The sequence below is a fragment of the Salvelinus sp. IW2-2015 genome, linkage group LG9 (assembly GCF_002910315.2).
Source record: "Salvelinus sp. IW2-2015 linkage group LG9, ASM291031v2, whole genome shotgun sequence".
NCBI lineage: Eukaryota > Metazoa > Chordata > Actinopteri > Salmoniformes > Salmonidae > Salvelinus > Salvelinus sp. IW2-2015.
Window position 1 is genome coordinate 29,666,218 of NC_036849.1, and position 19,973 is coordinate 29,686,190.

Sequence of the window (19,973 nt, forward strand, 5' to 3'; positions counted from 1 at the left end):
GACTGGAAAATGGCCATATAGAAAAGACCATCTTTACCAGATTAAACCATACACAGTGAAGCTGAGACMGGCATTAGACATGTATAATGTATCAAACTGAGCATAGAATCTTTGGCAACATTCCGCTCAGAGCTGTAATTGTGACAATGCCATGGAACTGTGAGAGATTTCTTTGACAATCATTGATGATGCAACCTTAATTCCATATCAACTCAAYAAAGGGATGGCAGAGAGCTATCAGTTCATTCCTCAAGTTGTGCATTTATTATTTCAGAGAAAACAAATTAAAAATTCACCAAGGAATTTTCTAAATTCCATTACAAGAAACATACTGCAATAAAAACGTTTTTTTTTTTWAAAAGAGAATGTTCAGTTATGTGCAGTATATACAACCCTGAGATATATTCCCATTAGAAAAGGTTACAGCAAAACATTTCAGATACATAAATTCTGAAATTTTATCCAATAACAAATGGCAATACAATTCTATGGCTTACATGTCCTGTCTAAAAATAACAATCCCTCCACGTTTGTAAATTATCCTCTAGTTTTCAGAAATCTATAACAAACAGTATGAACAGATTGGGCTTTTCTGACCAATGTTAAAAGCTGCAGTTACCAATGTGACGTAACGCAACAAAAATAMATTTTTATGAATGGCTTTTTCATCCTAAGTTCTTAAACTATACAAGAAGATTCAAATGCAGCTTTTCCCAGAGTATCAAATTACATAGCTTTTAAAACTTTAAAATGTCCAACTTGACCTCACTCACCTCTTAACTAAAACCCTTAATGAACTATGTATGCAAAGAGCCCTCTATCAACTCTCCCAGTAAATCATAATTCTCTCAACGAGATTCAATATTGGACAGACATGGCAGTATAATCAAGTAATTTAAAGTGATTACATTTACCCAGCTAATGAGTGACCTCTAAAAGGTCAGGTCAGAAACTGGACTCGAAGAACACATCCATAGAAGTAACCTTCCAACAACATCCGAAAATGGAGCCCGAACATTAATCATCCTCAGGGAACTTGAACTTGGCGTACACAATGAGCATAACCATCGACATGACAACACACAAAGATCCAACCACCAGGTAAGCGATGCCCAGGAACTGGTTCTTTCCGCCCATCCAGGACACGTTGCTGAAGACCACCTTCTTCCTCCCACCAAAGCTCAACACGGGATAGTCTGGAGAAGGAGTGTGTTAAGGTCGAACAGGACATAGAAAAGTGCCATTTGAGAGTGACCATACAAATTAGACACCGTTGGTAATATTTCTATAGAAAGATTGACTCTTTCCCTAGCATATGCTTTTTTCCAAGGCCCAAAAACTACCACGTCATGGTATTATTGTCTGCCATTCTCCTCTGTTTGAAAAGCAGAGTCCCACCCAACTGGTAAGACCAGTTGAGCTGAAATGCAGGTGTAAACCATTGAGCAACAAACTGTTGTAACACGAGACACTAGCCCCATGGGAGGGAAATACAACTCACTCCGAGCGGAGTAACAAAACGTATTATTATTACAGTTGCTTGCATTTAGCTGGAGTAATAGCATCAACATGCAGTTTATGTTCTCATTTCCACTCACTCTGATGAATGAGTGAGTGGAAATGCCAATTGTATTAGAATTAAATAAGCGCTCATCAATTTACAGGAGTGCTCATTGAATTACGTAATATGACATTGTAATGTTTGAATCATCTGTTATTCCATATGTAATTACAGAACTGCTCAGTTCTTCTGTCTTCAGGCAAAACAAACGCTTCATAAGGACTTAAGACTGCACCCTTTCACACATGCCCACTGACTTAGACAWTTCCATAGACCTATACATTTTATAGTGAAAGATACTGTAGGCGATTTCAAGGGAGTAGTTCCCTGCAGGTAGGCCCCTGGCRTAGTCACCCTCTGTGATTCGTCGATACAGCTTCCTGAAGTCTGGCAGGGCAGCCCTTCTCATCCACACCAGGAAGTCCTGGTTCACGAAGCCGTTGTTGGATGGGTCAGAGGTGTCCAGCTCATAGGCCGGCTTGGACCAAAAGGATGGCTTCACAGTACCTATGTGAGGAAAGCAAATTAAAGTCAATGTAACGTCCAACTTCTAGATCAGTGTAGAAAAAAAATGCAGGAAGGGAAGTGTTGCTAAGGTACACAATAGTATGTTTTTGTAGACAGAAGCTGCTAAGGTACACAATAGTACGTTTTTGTAGACAGAAGGTGCTAAGGTACACAATAGTCGGTTTTGGTAGACAGAAGGTGCTCTTTGGTAAAAGGGATAAATTGGTCATCAAAAAGAAAGGAGGACCGAGGCACTCTTCATATAATGAATTATAAATGCCTTTATTTGTATAGCATGTTCAAAGGAAACAAAGTTTAAAAACACACTGACCTAGGAGTTAAGACATGTGGATGTAGGGTATTATTGATCAGGCATCTCAAGTTAGGATGTCACTGTATACATTTATGTCATGGTCTCTGGATTGAGCTCATTACCATTGAATGCGCTCTTTAGAGGCGTAACAGAGGGGTTCCTGTATTTGATGTTGTAGTCAGTCCACCATGCTATTCCTTTTCCATCAAAGGGAACAAGCTTCTTGGTACCGTTCACGATCTGATAGAGCTTAAAGGTGTCTTTAAAAAAAACAATGCAGAGATTTAATTACTGGACAACGTTGAACAGAACATTTACTCCAAGTGCAGCGTGGTAACAAAACGGTTCTGATTAATGAATTATGGGCTTGTACCATTGAACATGCTGTTTGCTAATGATCCACAGGGCACAATTGGCTTTTGGTTGGCATCATACTGATAGGGAGAGCATGCAGAAATAGGTGTCTGCAACAAAGAGGGGAAAACAGTTGGTGATAGGTCGTCAGTCACAACATTTGAGGCTGTTCATAGATCATTTGTCACACATTCACATCTCTTCCCACCTTAAAGTACTCCAGATCCCCTGAGAGCTGGTATTCATCTTTTGAAGCCCCATATGAGCGTTGGCTCTGAAAGTAGTTKGACAGACCATAGTAGAAAAACACAGGACCCTGAAGAACAAAAAGTAAGTTAGAACCAGCTCTGTACTACATGTAATGAGCAGACCTCACATTACTGTGATAACTTAAATAAGCGAAGGGGTACGAATGTCACGTTACCTCAAACAGAATGGAGAGGGAGAAATCCAGTTTGCACGTACAGTTCTTGTCGCTGGGGTTGGAGCACTTGTAGCAGTCTGAGGTGGTCTCTACTCCGGTGTAATCTTTCTGCGTTAACATAAAGCATTGCATTAAATATTGATCAGCACCTATCAACATAAAACCACCACTCACACCTCCATTATGTTGTGTGCCAGAAACCATCATCTTCATCCTGCCAACACCGAATGAGCTAGTAAACAAGCTTGAACAGATCGCAAGAGTAACATTCAAGTAGAAGATGCACACAATTACCTAAAGAGTTACAGGCAATGTCTAATTTGAACTACTCTGATGAAGTTCATAACTAAATTGAGAACATACAACGGGCCAATATTACATTTTATGCAAATAGACAATAAAAAGGTATCATAAATCCTGAAACTAGGAGTCACTTTTGACCAGTTATGCCCATGTCAGTCATACTCTTACCTCCAGCACTGTGATGTTCTGTGAGGCGATGAAGAGGGCAACACCTATGCCAATGAATGCCAGGCCAATGAGCACAAACCCAGGGATTACGATACCAGCCGACAGCATGGGCTGCCAAGCAGGGAGCCTCTGCTGTGTGAAGGCTGTGTTGTCTGGGCGGTTGGCCGTTTCTAGCTCTTCTTTCATCATGATTCTGTTAGTAAAAAACAATAGGGAGGGACTTTATATTTTTAATTCAGGGAGCTGTGAACCAGCAGATCAGGGCAGGGGTCAATTCGAATTGAAGGCAATAAATTCAGGAAGTGATTTAAGTGTAATATTCAAAAACGTTTGAAATAAATACTATAGCTTCTACTCAGTTTATTGAGAAGTCATTGAAAATAGATGCAGTTCACATTTTGAATTGTTTTTGAAGTTTACTTCCTGAATTGACTGCCTTCAATTTGAATTGACCTAGCCCTGAAACGTGTATGTAGGCCTATCAGAGTTTTTCCATGCAGGAATTCCTAAGGAAAATGTTTAAATAATACTATGCAGTTTCACTGACAGGATTAGGGCCCTGTGTTTCGCGCAATCATGTGACAGATTTTTAACTTTACTTCATTTATCCAACTGTCCCAGCACCATTATAATCCAATTAAGATAAACCTAACCTTTGGCAAAATAAGTAAAACTGTAAAGTTGAAAAGGTAGACTCGGCAAAATAACATTGCCAAGAGCAGCACAGCAGAGGCGCATTTGAGTGGTAAACTTAAAGTAGTCGACTGTAGACGGAAGTCGACGAGTAAAGTCAGGGGAGGTACATATTCACCGTCAGCAAGTCGGTTAACTTCTGCCGTTTCTAGGAAACGCGACTATGGCAGACATTGTAGTCGCCTTTGTTATTGCCGATGAAGTGGATGCAATCGAAATTCCACTTCTCCAACACGAAGCCGAACATGATCAACATGGTCCAAGGAATGCATATTCTGATAAGGAAATTAGATACCAGCCCAAGCTCTAACATTCACAAGACTTGTTTTGTATTTTTGCGATGGTCTTCWCAAAATATAACCAGTTAGTGAGTGCATAGGCTACTAGAATGAGAACTTAAGTGTTTTTTCAGCATATGCTCTGTTGTTGCACGTTTTTGATCAGGACACACAGACTGAAATATCAAAATTAACTCTGAACCAATTATATTCATTTGGGGACCGGTCGAAAATCATTAAACATTTTTGGGCATTTTAGCCAGCAAGCTTGCTGTTGTTAGGTCATTTGTCATGGGATATAAACATTGGGTTGTTATTTTACTTGAAATGCAAGTCCTTTACTCCGACAATTAAATAGACAGATAAAAGGGTCAACTGAGTTTGTTTCTAGTAATCTCTCCTCCTTCAGGCTTCTTCTGTGGGTTTTATGGCGGACTACAACCCCAAAAAAGGTGTACTGCTGCCACCAACTGGACGGGTTAAAAACCCAAAACAAGGTGAAAAGAAAATCCATATGTGATAGGGAAACTAACGTGATCCACTCAAATAGGAATAGTACCTTGACAACAAAACAAAACTCCCAATTCTTCCTTCTTTCAAATTTCCATATCTCCCTTCTCAGACTCTAGGGCCTGAGGGTGGTACGGCTTGTGACAATATGTCCGAGAGCCATGTTTCAGATAAGGAGATAATATTGCAGTCGAGGGTGCCGTTGGTAGCAAATAAGTGATCTTAATAGCAATGGATTGGTCAGCAGAATGGAGGGAAGAGGTGGCCCGGTAATGCCTTCGCCTTAATCTCACCAGGATCTCCCCCAACCCTTGCCTCTAATGCCTGCATTTCCTCTTGAGTAGCCCGAAAATTGGGTTGGAATTACACAAGGAGCCCAGGGCAGATGGGTCGAAGTTGAAGCTGGAATTAAGGCAAGTAAATGCTGATCTGATGTTCAAAAGTTATTGTAGGTTGTAAGAAATGGAAGCAGATACATTGTGAAAATAAAGTAAAAATACACTACAAAAGAACCACAAAAATAGTAACGTTGGGTTGGCGCTTGCAAAACGGTGGTCATCCAGTATGGCGCCATCTCTGCCTTTTGCTTCCCAAAAACCCAGAAGTTGGTCTCCCACAATGCTTTGGATACGACTTCAAGTCGCAGTTGGTGAGGAGCAACTGCAGAAAACTCTAGTCGGCTGCAGTTGAAAGTTCATGACCTTTGATCACATGGTTGTTGAGGTCATGCAGTTGCAAGTCGGACCATTTTTATACCCATAATGCAAAACAAAGGCGGTGAACAACGTCTTGACAAAAGTGATCAGGTCGAACGCTCCCATTGAGATGAGCGAGATGCAAGACTTCACTCTCACGGGTTCACTTCACGCTGGTAGCCAGGGCATCAAAACGTTGGAGAAGTTGAGCCTTGTGCTTCAATGCTGTAAAAGTTCAGCTGGCACCTAGCCAAACTCCGCTAGGCGAACCCAACGAGTGAGCTCACGTACTCCCTTAAAAAGACCTTCGCTTGAAAAACAAGAAAAAAAGTTGCAATAGTACTGTGTCCATCTTGAGATGTCGTAGTCACTTCATCAAAAGTCCGAATTAATCTAAGAATCACGTTTTTGCAGAGGAGATCTTAGTTGTGTAATGTTACATCTAACTAAGATACTTGGTGCAGTATTTCTCAAGTGAAAATTTGCATGAAACGAGTCATCCTCGTTGAATGACAAACACTTCATTGAAGCATCCCTACTGTTGACTAATGAAGGGGCGTAGACTTCAGCTACGAACTTCGGCTTGCCTCGAGAAAAAGTGTTGTGTGCACGAACAGCCCCACCAAAAACGGCCAAAACTAACAAAAAAACTGTTCAGAACTGTTTCGGATTGGGATCCAGTGGCAGCCCGCCCATTAGGGGMGGTGCCCCACTTGTGATTGGTAAAAAAAAAAAAATCCATACATACATACACAGTTGAAGTCGAAAGTTTACATACAACTTAGCCAAATACATTTAAACTCAGTTTTTCACAATTCCTGACATTTAATCTTTGTAAAAATTCCCTGTCTTAGGTTAGTTAGGATCACCACTTTATTTTAAGAAAGTGAAATGTCAGAATAATAGTAGAGAAAGTTATGTATTTATTATTTCTTTCATCACATTCCCAGTGGGGCAGAAGTTTTCTTACACTCAATTAGTATTTGGTAGCATTGCCGTGAAATTGTTTAACTTGGGTCAAACATTTCGGGTAGACTTCCACAAGCTTCCCACAATAAGTTAGGGGAATTTTGGCCCATTCCTCCTGACAGAGCTGGTGTAACTCAGGTTTTTAGGCCTCCTTGCTCGCACATGCTTTTTCAGTTCTGCACACACATTTTCTATAGGATTGAGGTCAGGGCTTTGTGATGGCCACTCCAAAACCTTGACTTTGTTGCGCTTAAGTCCTGGCTGATGTATTTTGATTTTCCCATGATGTCAAGCAAAGAGGCACTGATTTTGAAGGTAGGCCTTGAAATACATCCACWRGTACACATCCAATTGACTCAAATTATGTCAATTAGCCTATCAGAAGCTTCTAAAGCCATGACATCAAAAAAGCCTTGTAAATGTGTACATTTTCTTGTTTAAAATAATATGGTTCAAAACAAGCTGTTCAGTTCTCACTCTGCTCCTCAGTGACTGCCAGGCAGCGCCGCCTCAGAGGGCGCATCGGCCATGAGAACATTGCTTGGATTGCTTTGCCAGCTATTTTCTATGAAGGGGAACTGCACCAATGAAATCGCAGAATTTCATAGCATAAATTATAACAGCACAAAGTAAAATGGACCATCCTGGGGTGCTCAAATGTTCAGTCAGAACTTCTAGGTCTGCTTTAGTCTCCTCCTCCCAATGAGTCTCTTGCACCAGACGGCTTACTTCCTCACGTGAGACTAGATCCGCTATATCAGGTACAGATGGCGCATAAAGCAAATTGTAATAAACTTGTAAATAAATAATAAGTTATGGGAGCCTGGGACCTGATAAACTGGACAACTACACCCAAAAAGAGTCACAGGACAGAGGGATACACTACTAGCTAGAACCTTCTCGTCACAGTATGATGATTTGCCTCAAACAGCTGCTAGAAATAATGAGCATTGTTATGTTTATGTCAACTGTATTTTTGTTTTACTTATAGTGTGGAGAAATGGTGTATGGACAACTGAATGATTGCATTTATGAATACTAGTCTTTTCAAAAGGGACGATTGAGGTAAAATGAGAGCATTTCTTATTTTGTTAACTGAAATACAGGTTAGTATTCCGAGTGTGGTATCACATTAGTGACTAGCATTTGGCAAACAAGGCATTCTCCACTGGCAGAATTTAAGAATCTTTTTTTATATTTCCGCGTGCCTGTCGCCTACGTTTGTTCAAGAGACAATGAACCCCCCCCATTCTTCACTCTGATAAGTTAGAAAGTAAATCATTGCAAACTAGCTTACTTACCCGTTTTAACGAAGAAGAAAATCTTTATCTTTATTTCCAGATTCGTTTGAGGGATATCCAAAATAGGCAGCGTAAAGTAAATAGACAAACAGGGCGCTGCCTACCGCTAACACCTTTACCTGACTGACTGTTCCTTCCTTTTTCCTTTCTCTTCCTGCCAATGGTGTTCCTCACAGTGACGTCATTTCAAATCAAATCAAATTTTATTGGTCACATACACATGGTTAGCAGATGTTAATGCGAGTGTAGCGAAATGCTTTTGCTTTTAGTTCCGACAGTGCAGTAATATCTAGCAAGCAATCTAACAATTCCCCAACTGCCTAATAAACACAAATCGAAAGGGGTGAATGAGAATGTGTACATATAAATATATGGATGAGCGATGGCCGAGGTGCAATAGATGGTATAAAATACAGTATATACATGTGATATGAGTAATGTAAGATATGTAAACATTATTAAAGTGGCATTATTTAAAGTGGCATTATTTAAAGTGGCATTATTTAAAGTGGCCAGTGATTGGGTCTCAAAGTAGGCAGCAGTGAGTTAGTGATTGCTGTTTAGCAGTCTGATGGCCTTGAGATAGAAGCTGTTTTTCAGTCTCTCGGTCCAAGCTTTGATGCACCTGTACTGACCTAACCTTCTGGATGGTAGTGGTGTGAACAGGCAGTGGCTTGGGTGGTTGTTGTCCTTGATGATCTTTTTGTTCTTGCTGTGACATCGGGTTCTGTAGTTGTCATGGAGGGCAGGTAGTTTACCCCCGGTGATACGTTGTGCAGACCGCACCACCCTTGCGGTTGAGGGCGGTGCAGTTGCCGTACCAGGCGGTGATACAGCCCGACAGGATGCCCTCGGCTCTAGCTTGAGTAATGATTTCATGGAATGCTTTTGCTTGAGCAGCATAGATCAAGTGATACTAAAAGGGATGCATTTGCTCCATTGTCTATTTTTTTGTTGGTGGCCTACCCTATATATAGTGTGGGTTTCTTTCTCTATGGAATTTACAGGAACTTCAATTAATTCATTATTTTAATTAACTCTGAAAACAAATGCACTAGTAGCCTACAGAATATGCAATTAATGTTTGATGTCAGTGTTATTGAAAAAAATCGCCTCTTCCTTGGTAATTGACAATGTCCAAAACCAATCATTGCGTTCACGAGCTTTTAGACGTTCTCATCCTTAACCAATATGATGATAGTGAGGGGCGGGTCATATCATTCAACGAGAGGACGAGTTGTCTTTGTGTTGACAAATTGCGAAGATCTAGAGGTAAAATTATCATATTATGCATATAGCTAGTTATGTTTTACTGTTCATCTCACGGCCCAGTATTGCATGAATAGTGAAATGCGATATTATTTTATAGCGTAGCTAAGTTACTAACATGTAATTGGAGTGCAATGTTTTCACGGACACGGGTAACGTTAGCTAGTTGCTAACTAGCTCATACAGACCCAGTTCATCTGTTGAGACTCATTGTTAGCCTGCTAACGTTAGCTAACTAGTTAGTTATCTACATACATTGATTCGTTTGTGAATCCGATGAGGGTAGTACAACATACAACACGCGGAATATCGACCTTGTTAAGTCAGAGAAGCTAACTAGGTAGTAATAATGTCAGACTGGGTTTTATAAGATGGCTAGTGTTGCTAACGTTAGCCATACAGATGGCTTGCTAGCCAGCTCGATTGACTGACTGGCTGCTGCTGTACGTCGACATGTTTTTTTWGTTACGAAACCATCGAAAAAGGCGATTCGTACGAACCAAGTCATGTTAGATAGCTAGCTGGCCTAACTACTAGTACCAACGGTTGTTTTTCTCTGCATGTTTAAAATACAATTACAATAGCTGAAGTAGTTAGCTACCTAAAAATAGCTAGCTAGATACATGGCTAGCTAGCTAAATTGCTAACTCCTAGCTAGCTAATACAACTGGAGATCTTAATTTATTAAGGCTAAGTTAATCGTTAGCTAGAACCTTCTAAGGATGAACTTAGCCTTAAGATGCTTTTGGGGAACCGGGCCCAGGACTGATTGGCTGGCTGCCTGGCTAAGTGGATTTAGCTAACAATTTCTCAGTTGCTGTTGTTCATGACCATATTTCTGATTCTGTTTTTATTTCTTAGTGTTTGAATGGATATTACCAGGTGCCCGGAGAAATGGTTAAAACAAGACAAGGTTATTGTGGCGTCCTCTTACATTTGTCATCATGCACATCTGTCAACGCATCTAGCTAGTAGTGCAGTTCTTAGGCACGCTAACGTTACAATTCGCGTGACTAGCAGGTGCATTTAAAGCCCCAACAATACACATTATATAAATGTATTTAGCTAGCTGTTATGGAGTTGTTCAGAACACTTTCCCATATTTTTTTCATCATGATATGGATATTATCCATGTAGAAAGTGAGAATGTGAATGCATTTAATCAGACAAAGAAAGTTATGAAATCTGGAATAAAAATGTAACATTCAGTTAGACTGGGAAATGTTAGTTGAGCTGGTAAACTACAAAATTATCTAATTAAAACATTTGTGAACTGCAATTCATAGTCATTTTCATTTGCGAAATGCATTAATGTTGCTAATATGCAACTTCATAGCCGTTTATAATTTTTGATCACACCACAATGGATCAACATTGTAAAAAAACTAAAACACTGGCCATCCTAGAGCATCACATCACCAACTGTAACTCTAGAGCACCGAATGGATTTGTCTCATGCCTATTTTTGTGGTTCCACTTTCCAGGAGAGACCTCTGTCTTCCTCCATTATGCTGTCGAGTAAGAAGTCGGATGCAGGTACCTCTTCTTCCGCATCTTCCTCCTCCTCTGCGGCAGGGGGAGCTGAACGGGCCCCTGAAGCCCAGGCTACTGCCCAGGCTGGGGCCCCTGCTTCAGCACCRGGCCCCATGGAGATCAAGAAGAAAGAGCGGGCCTCCCCAAGCGGGGAGCCTGGCGGACCCCCGCTGCCCCACCCTCCCGGCCTCGGGGGCGTGGACCCGGACACGGCCGAGGGCCGCAGGACAAGCCGTCGCAAGCGATCAAAAGTAAAAAACCTATTACTCCTGTCCCCCCTATCTTAGAGAGAAATAGAATAAGTCACTACAAGCACGTGCCTAGACCAGGAGCACAATGAATGACTTGAGAATACAGCAATCTTTGTATGGCCATCTAATTAGTGGTGAACAACACCAGAGGAACACAGGGAGCTTGACCTTTGACCTCATCTCAGGTGAGCCGGAACATGGTTTTAATGGAGCGTTTATTGTGCCCATTGTTGCAGGTGGAGTACCGCGAGATGGACGAAAGCCTGGCCAATCTGTCTGAGGACGAATATTACTCGGAGGAGGAGCGCAACGCCAAGGCAGAAAAAGAGAGAAAGCAGGTGATCCCACCGCCGGCTCCGCCCGTGGAGGAGGAGCCGGACAGTGAGCCTGAGGAGCCTTCTGGTGAGTGTGAGTCGGACTGTGCGAACGTGTGTGTCTGCGAGCGTGAATGTCACATTGGGCAGCGAAAGGTGTGTGTGTATGTGTAAGGGCAGGTGGTGAGGGTGGTGCGTGTGTGTTTGTGGTTTTTCAGGCGTGGAGGGAGCTGCATTCCAGAGCCGCCTCCCACACGACCGCATGACCTCCCAGGAGGCCGCCTGCTTCCCGGACATCATCAGCGGGCCCCAGCAGACGCAGAAGGTGTTTCTGTACATCCGCAACCGCACGGTGAGAATTTTATTTATTTAAATTTTATTTTACCTTTATTTAACTAGGCAAGTCAGTTAAAAACAAATTCTTATTTTCAACGATGGCCTAGGAACAGTGGGTTAACTGCCTTGTTCAGGGGCAGAGCGACAGATTTTCACTTTGTTAGCTCGGGGATTTGATCTTGCAACCTTTCGGTTACTAGTCCAACGCTCTAACCACTAGGCTACCTGCCGCCCCATATGCACACGCGCACACACTTACTGCATTAACACAACTTGCTTCATTCTGGAGAATATTGTACATTTTGGGCTTTGGTCTGAAGTAGTGGCGAATTCTCCATTCTAGCTCCAACTTTGGCTCGATAACCCGAAAATCCAGCTGACCTTCGAAGCCACAGCACAGCAACTTGAAGCGCCATACAACAGTGATACAGTGCTGGTGCACAGGATACACAGTTACCTGGAGAGACATGGCCTCATCAACTTTGGCATCTACAAGAGAGTCAAGCCTTTGCCAAGTGAGTATATTAGCTTTCCACTATCTGCGTGCTACATAAACTTTATGTACAATGCCTACACTCAATTAGATATGTGCATATTAAACACACCAGTAGTACTTATAGGTATTTAGGCATGCATATACAATGTTTTCCACAAGCACATGGAGTAGCCAGACAAAAGAGAAAGTAGCCAGTCAGGCTCCCCGGGTTAAGACATTTTTGCTGAACAAGCTTTATTTTGGTGTCCTCTGGTACATCTTAATGCTAGATTGTATTTTCAATCAGCAACTATCAAATGTTCATACTTTTACAGTGTTATTTTCATCAGCTGTTGCACAATATGATATAAAACAAGGGAAAACTTAATTTTGACTGCACTGGGCCTTTATATAATCTTGTAAGAGTCTGCTGACTTCCACAGGCTTCACTCTTCCTTTAARAAGGCATTTTMTCAGCTATCTGCAATACAGGGATGATTAAAGAATGAAGCAGGTGTTTAACATAGGCTTTGCTACACAGAAAGCAGCAGTTGATTACTCCATTGTCAGCACTTTGATTAAATCAGTAGACCCTGCATCAATATCTGAAAATACCATGTATGTATCATTAGGTTTTAAAACAATTCAATCTGTTTTCTTTTATAATATTTTGGACCAGAGTGAGGCTCTTTCTCCACTAGCCTACCTATTGTTTCTGCAGTAAGGAGGATTCACCATCTGCATCTAATGTTTTCATCATTTATCTGTAGATAATCGCCAAAAAGCCTACCGGTATGCAAATGAGGGAGCCAAATGAACAGCTCTCTTACMGATTCAATTCAGTAGGCTACTGACTAGTCCCTCACTTTARCGTCACTGTCTGGCAAATCCTGATGGACTTTATATCRAAAATACAAACAAGATMTTTAGTTGTCCCAATGCGATACCGTGGATATATAACTGCGTTGTAAGATTTATGAATGGGAAGGATGTGTGAGATCGACTTCAGTCAGTTCAACACTTTTTTTATGAACGAGTCCAGCTTGCTGTTTGTCAATCGAAGCACAGTATATAGCCTTTACGCCACCACTTCATGGCTACATATGAAACATGYCAGAATCCAATGTTAACTTTTTTTYCCTCACTGGCCTGGTCGGTCCAGTTCTGCTGGCCCAAACAGAATTTCTACAGGCCCGGACATAGTGTAGTTCTTAAATGCATTGGGATCATGCAGGGCCTATAGGTTGGCATGTTTTCTCTCTATTCAGCTATTAGGCTACATTTGGTTATTATGAAATGTATTTAAAAGCTGTGTAATAATTTAGCAATGCAAGTCACTAGTCTATTCATTAGAATAGTATTGTATTAATTACCTTGTTTTTGTTTGTGAAGTATGTCATTTTGAGAAGATTTGAAAATAGGACGCTGCCCCTTTAAGACAGACGTTCCAAAAGAGATATTGACATTGTTATTAAAAAAAATATATATATATAAATATTTTTTTTTATTACAGAAAAACCAACATATGCTACGGGGTACAACAAATTACAGATTATACAAAGACCTTAAAAGAAACACACATTGATTGTTTTAACAGCTTTCTTATTAGAAGAATGTAGAATGGTCTTAATGTACTGCTCAAATTCCTTATAGAAAACACATAATAGTATTTTTTTTGTGTGTGTGTGATTTACATTTGTGAATATTTTTGTTTTATTTCACCTTTATTTAACCAGGTAGGCTAGTTGAGAACAAGTTCTCATTTACAACTGCGACCTGACCAAGATAAGGCAAAGCAGTGTGACACAGACAACAACACAGACAATTTTCCATTATTGCAATTAGATTTGAGGTAAAATTGTTTTTCTTTATCCCTATTATAGTAAAGGACACCGAGCAGCACATTCTCCCATAACAAACAAAGTCATCAAGAATATTAACAATTATAAAACTATGAATGTCTTTCCATAATTTTTTTTACATGTAGACAATGCCAAAATAAATGCAAAACTGTTTCTGGATGGGTAATATTATGGATAATTCAGAAAGAGACCTCTTTGACCTTGTTAACAAGCAGGTATTTGTGTGGTAATAACCAGACTTTTCCCCAACAGATATTATTGACAAATGTATTCCAGTAAGTTGTGACGTAAGGAATGGATAAAATATCCCTTTGAAATAAAGCACGTATAGGTCTGTTGTTCTGAGGGAGCAAGGAGAAACACATTTTTCCTATTGGAGAGTCAACTGGATTAAGCGCTGTCTCTTATACACATCTAGATGTGTATAAGAGACAGAGCGAAGTCTCTAGTTGTTACAGGGATATTGTAACTAGATAAAAATTCCTCATAATTGAGTAACAATACTTCTACATTAAAAAGTTGACTTACCAACAGGATATGATTATTGAACCAGTTCTTAAAAAATAAAGACTTTCTATACAAAATATCCTTATTGTTCCAAATGAAATACCTATGTGGGGRAAAATTATGTTTATATATTAACGACCAAGTTAAGAATACTTGTCTATGAAAAGCAGATAATTTTGTAGGAATCTTATCAATGTTATAGTTACAAAGTAACATAATTGAAGCCATCAAAACGGGAGAAGATATGAGAGATGAAATTCCAAATTKATGTTGGATTCTTTAAGAAATGTTTAGCCCAAATTTATCTTAAGTAGTWTTCAAAGTAGGAAAATCTAAAACATTGAGACCACCATATTCATATGTGTTCATAACGACAGAATTCATAATATAATATGTACGATTTTTCCAGATAAAGTTGAAAAGCATCTGGTCAACCGCTTTACCTATTCTGTTATCAAGATGTAGGGACTGGGCTGCATAAGTAAGTCTGGAGATACCTTCAGCTTTAGAAAGMAATACTCGACCTTTCAAGGATAAATCCCTCTGCAACCAATGGTTCAACTTATTGTTTCTTTCAATAATAGGTATRCAATGTAATGAGCATCTTTTTGTTCTGCGCAGCTCGCGTGTGCTGTGTGTGAAAGCATCATGTATTGCTCCCGCACATAACTTATGTGATAGGTACCTAACGATACGATTTTATCACGATACATAGATGCTGATACAATATGTATTGCAATTCTCAGTATTCTAACGTTATATGTATTGCGATTCAATACTCATTTTATTGCGATTTAATTTTCAAAACGTATTGCTCACAATATGTCTGTTGCAGAGACACAAGATGGTATGATAATGAGTTTTGATCAGTCAGGGAAATACAAATCCTGAAAACATGTTGACTCACTATTTTAAAAAGRACATGGAGAACAAGCGATGGGATGAAAAATACCAGAGTTTTGGCGCAKGTACAGACAGCTAACGCTACCTAGCAGAAAAAAAATTATACTTGGAGCCAAAGTATCAATATAATATCGGTCAAAAATAAAATTGCGATATGCAACTATCGATATCATCCCACATCACTATGATGTGATTGTCAACCACTCTGGTTCTCTTGTGTCCCTGCAGCGAAGAAGACGGGGAAGGTAATCATCATCGGAGGGGGTGTGTCTGGGCTGGCGGCSGCGCGGCAGCTGCAGAGCTTCGGCATGGACGTGACCGTACTGGAGGCCAGGGTGTGTCAACAGCACATTGCATGTCAACAGAGCACAATAACCGTAGAAAAACAAATWATTATTATTGGACAAGCTCAGAAAGTTTGTTTGACTCCGCCTCTGATGGATTTCTTCTGTTTTGTGCTAAATGAACACGACCTACATCTACTGAACTGACCAGTAATATATTATTTTCAGCCTTGTGTCCTGYTTTGACCTGGTGTAACAGCTAATGGTTAAGGTGTTCTTCTTCACTATGGTAGTTGTGTAATATGGTTATTGTCTCCTCAGGACCGCGTTGGGGGGAGAGTGGCCACCTTCCGGAAGGGCAACTACGTGGCTGATCTGGGGGCCATGGTGGTGACAGGACTGGGTAAGGATTACAGTTGCAAAATTCTGTTAACTCCCAAAAATACCATGTTTTCCAGAAATCCAGATTGGAAGATCCCCAGAATCAGTGGGGAATAAGCAGGAAATCCGGGAATCCTCCAACTGGGATTTTTAGAAAACCTGTGAAATTCTGGGAAATTTAACGGAGTTTTGGAACCCTAGTAAGGATGAACCAGAGACGTGCAAACATTTATAGACACAAACAATTACATACATGTACAGGTGAGGATGTAGATGATTGAAACTCACTTTAAACAGTCATTTCCAATTCGCCTCAAATTCCTTTCACCTATTATCAGGGAACAATTTACTTTGAATTATCAATTGACTTCATGATGCCTCTACTTTGAATTGGTCAGTGTTCMTGTTAAGACAGCTTCTCACCAGCAGAGGGTGGTGTTGACCATTTCAATGTAGTCTAATCAAATGTAGTCTGAATAAATAGGACTGGACAGGCAAAACAATASTTGTTCACCACTTTTCTCCATAGTTTCTTAAAAATGATACAAAAACGACTATTGAATATCAGGACGATGAGATTCCTAAGATGTGTTTTAATAGATAACAAGTTTGTTTGTATTCAGCTTGTTGTGTGTTCATAATATGTACACAATAGTCATCATCAAGTGAACTGCCAGGCTAGTAAACAATGGTATGCCTTGTAGTTGAAATAGAGGCTATGTGATGGTTCTATGGTTGTGTAGGCCTATATCCTGATGTTCTATCTGGTGTGTTCTAGGAGGGAATCCCATGGCAGTGGTCAGTAAGCAGGTCAACATGGAGCTGGCCAAGATTAAACAGAAGTGCCCTCTGTACGAAGCGAACGGTCAAGCTGTGAGTGCTGCATCGCTAACTAACTTACGTTGCATTATGAGGTTTAGGCCACGCCCCCCGTTGATGCCAATGAACTGCAGTTGAGTGGAATGCCTGTATGTAGATAGAACATTATACCAAAATGAATTGTCATATTAGGCCTACATTGGCGTGTTGATGTCTCGTGCAAGCGTGCTCGATTTCAGCAGTTGAAATGTCTGCTTACTCCAGATGCAACTTTCTAACATTGGAACCTATTACCATTGGAACCTATTACCATTGGAACCTATTACCATTGGAACCTATTACCATTGGAACCTACTGCTATTGTACACATCACTATTTGGGTACATCACTATTTGGTTCTCGTTCCCCTATGTTAACTTGCTCCATTTGTTATTTACCTCTTGTGCTGAAGATGTTAAGATTTTATTCAGGACACAACTATGTGCTGTGTTAGCTCTGTCATGCAGCGGTAGAATGTATGGGGTTATTTTCAGGCCAGGGTTGTATTCATTAGGGCAAAAATATTTTGCTACAGAGAATTAAAATAAGCCTTTCTTATTAGACAAGTTGAGGTAGTCCCTCCCTTTTTCAGGCCATTTTCTTCTGTTTTGTACCACATGAATATGACAAAGTTCTAAGGTGGTAGACACGCGTAAGGTTGCTTCCCACACCACTTGCAACTCTTTTCCTTTCCTGCAGGGGATGCTAATTGTCATTTTCAACTGTATGTAAGTTTGTTCAATGTTAAGTTTGTGTTTTGTTTATCTAATTTGTTAATTCTTTGACCCCTGGCCTCAATCCCTCCCTGGTTCATCTCCTGGCTGACTGCTAAAGGGCGAACGATGCACAAGTGTATGTATTGTTTTGGGATTGTTTTACTACATGATAACATTGTTCACCTATTGTTAATAATTAATGTTAAATCTGCTGTCAGTTCCCAACGAAGCAACTGTGTAGTCGACCGTAATAGAACTGGGTCTGTTCTTGAGTGTGTCTATGGTTCAATTGGCTGTAGTATGTTTGTAGTCAGCTATATTTCTTCCCTTCCAATCCGATACCCTAATGGTAAACGATACTTCCTTTAAGTCAATTTCTTTATGTAGAGAAAATAAGGATTGCTTTCTAAATTGGATTGCCCTCCCTGCTGACTACATGTTCATGATTGACATCAAATTGTTAGTATCAAATGCTGTGATCCTATGTTTGATTCTTAACATGTCATTGTATGACTGACTGCTCCCCCAGGTGCCCAAGGAGAAGGATGAGATGGTGGAGCAGGAGTTCAACCGTCTGCTGGAGGCCACCTCCTACCTCAGCCACCAGCTGGACTTCAACTTCCTCAACAACAAGCCTGTGTCAGCTGTGTCTCTGGGACAGGCCCTGGAGGTGGTCATTCAGTAAGTGTTTGGCCCTTTGGCCAGGTCATCTCAGTTAACCCAGAAATAAAATCTAGGGCAATTTGGTCTGCGTGATTTTTGGTCCATACGTGTTAGAAATTGGGATTCCCTTCACTAATCACCACACGTGGAAGCAGTTGAAGTTTAAGCACCGCTTTCACCCAATCCTGATATACCAAATAATCGTAGAAACCCAAAACCCTATCCTACGCATCTCATCCCGTAGCGACAGATTCTTCGGATTATGTGCTGAATCTGCCCCTAGAGATTAACGGCCGAGCAACTTGTACAAATTCTGTGATAGTGGTTGTATTTTGTTTTTCATTTAAAAAAAGTATCCCTCTTTCTCAATGGCACATTATTATCATCTGATGTGTTCGTTTGTCTGGTAACTCAATAGGCTGCGGTGTTCGTTTGTCTGGTAACGTCCATACTGCGGTGTTCGTTTGTCTGGTAAGTCCAATAGGCTGAAGGTGTTCGTTTGTCTGGTAACGTCATAGGCTGAGGTGTTCGTTTGTTGGTAACGTCCAATAGGCTGCGGTGTTCGTTTGTCTGTAAGTCCATGCTGAGGTGTCGTGGTCTGGTAACGTCCAATAGGCTGAGGTGTTCGTTTGTCTGGGTAACGTCCAATAGGCCTGAGGTGTTCGTTTGTCTGGTAACGTCCATAGGCTGCGGTGTTCGTTTGTCTGGTAACGTCCAATAGGCTGCGGTGTTCGTTTGTCTTTGGTAACGTCCAATAGGCTGAAGGTGTTCGGTTTCTGGTAACGTCCATAGGCTGAGGTGTTCGTTTGTCTGGTATCGTCCAATAGGCTGGGTTTGTTTGTTGTCTGGTATCGTCCAATGGGCTGAGGTGTTCGTTTGTCTGGTATGTCAATAGGCTGAGGTGTCTTTTGTTCTGGTATGTCCAATAGGTTGCAGGAGAAACATGTGAAAGATGAGCAGTAGAGCACTGGAAGAAGATAGTCAACCCAGAGGATCTCAAGGAGCTGTTGAACAGGTGACATGAGAGCCCACTATCTCAGGCAAAATAAAACAATAGTAGCTTGCTTGTAGATGCCTGTAGATATATTATCCTCTTTTAATCTGTTTTTCTCTTTTGTATATCTACCTTTCTCGCTTTCCTCATGTCCTCAGATGGTGGGTACAAGAGAGGGTCAAAGAGCTGCATCAGCAGACAAGGAGGCAGCGAGGTCAAGCCCCAGAGACATCACGTGAGTTCCTGGTCAAGAGCAAGACCGCGACCTGACCGCACTCTGCAAGGTGAGACCACAAGTCAACACTCACATTCTCAGTCACCATACAGTAGAGGCAGAAGTAGAGGTAAGAGGAAGGATAGATGGAGTATGGATAAAAATAGATTAAGGGATGATTGTAATGGTGGTTTTTGAAGTGATAGGAAAAAATGCGATTGAATCCTCATCAGCTCAATTGACTTGTTCATACAAATGATTTCAAGCTGCATGCAGTTAATGCACATTACTTTGATTACTTTCCGTTTAACTTATTTGTTTTCCAAAACAACTAATT

The 19,973-nt window shown here is 40.7% G+C and overlaps 2 protein-coding genes across 8 annotated transcripts in view; one reads left to right on the forward strand and one right to left on the reverse strand.

Annotated features, from left to right (window-relative positions):
* Positions 1 to 241: 241 nt before the first annotated feature.
* On the reverse strand, positions 242 to 8,812 carry tmem30b (transmembrane protein 30B). Of its 2 annotated transcripts, none has more exons than XM_070445253.1 (8): positions 8,712 to 8,812; positions 3,631 to 3,823; positions 3,160 to 3,267; positions 2,944 to 3,051; positions 2,755 to 2,845; positions 2,504 to 2,641; positions 1,862 to 2,068; positions 242 to 1,196 (listed from the first exon to the last, which is right to left on the reverse strand). In XM_070445253.1, exons 1-8 carry the CDS (start codon positions 8,795 to 8,797, stop codon positions 1,018 to 1,020), a joined length of 1,110 nt encoding a protein of 369 aa, XP_070301354.1. In that variant the 5' UTR covers positions 8,798 to 8,812; the 3' UTR covers positions 242 to 1,017. The 2 variants fall into 2 exon arrangements, with proteins under 2 accessions (XP_070301354.1, XP_023850660.1); XM_023994892.2 differs by lacking the exon at positions 8,712 to 8,812 and adding an exon at positions 8,077 to 8,232.
* Positions 8,813 to 9,275: 463 nt separating this feature from the next.
* LOC111968924 (lysine-specific histone demethylase 1A) overlaps positions 9,276 to 19,973 on the forward strand; it is a 31,730-nt gene continuing 21,032 nt past the window's right edge. Inside the window, exons 1-11 of one of the 6 annotated variants that reach the window (XM_023994898.1) lie at positions 9,276 to 9,348; positions 10,207 to 10,258; positions 10,830 to 11,129; positions 11,363 to 11,537; positions 11,662 to 11,795; positions 12,123 to 12,294; positions 15,755 to 15,861; positions 16,132 to 16,213; positions 16,970 to 17,064; positions 17,884 to 17,901; positions 18,295 to 18,446. In XM_023994898.1, coding sequence (XP_023850666.1) covers positions 10,214 to 10,258; positions 10,830 to 11,129; positions 11,363 to 11,537; positions 11,662 to 11,795; positions 12,123 to 12,294; positions 15,755 to 15,861; positions 16,132 to 16,213; positions 16,970 to 17,064; positions 17,884 to 17,901; positions 18,295 to 18,446 — 1,280 coding nt within the window. In that variant the 5' untranslated portion in view covers positions 9,276 to 9,348; positions 10,207 to 10,213. The remainder of the gene's footprint in view (positions 9,349 to 10,206; positions 10,259 to 10,829; positions 11,130 to 11,362; positions 11,538 to 11,661; positions 11,796 to 12,122; positions 12,295 to 15,754; positions 15,862 to 16,131; positions 16,214 to 16,969; positions 17,065 to 17,883; positions 17,902 to 18,294; positions 18,447 to 19,973) is intronic. The other 5 variants (XM_070445252.1, XM_023994893.3, XM_023994895.3 and 2 more) reach the window with 5 other exon arrangements.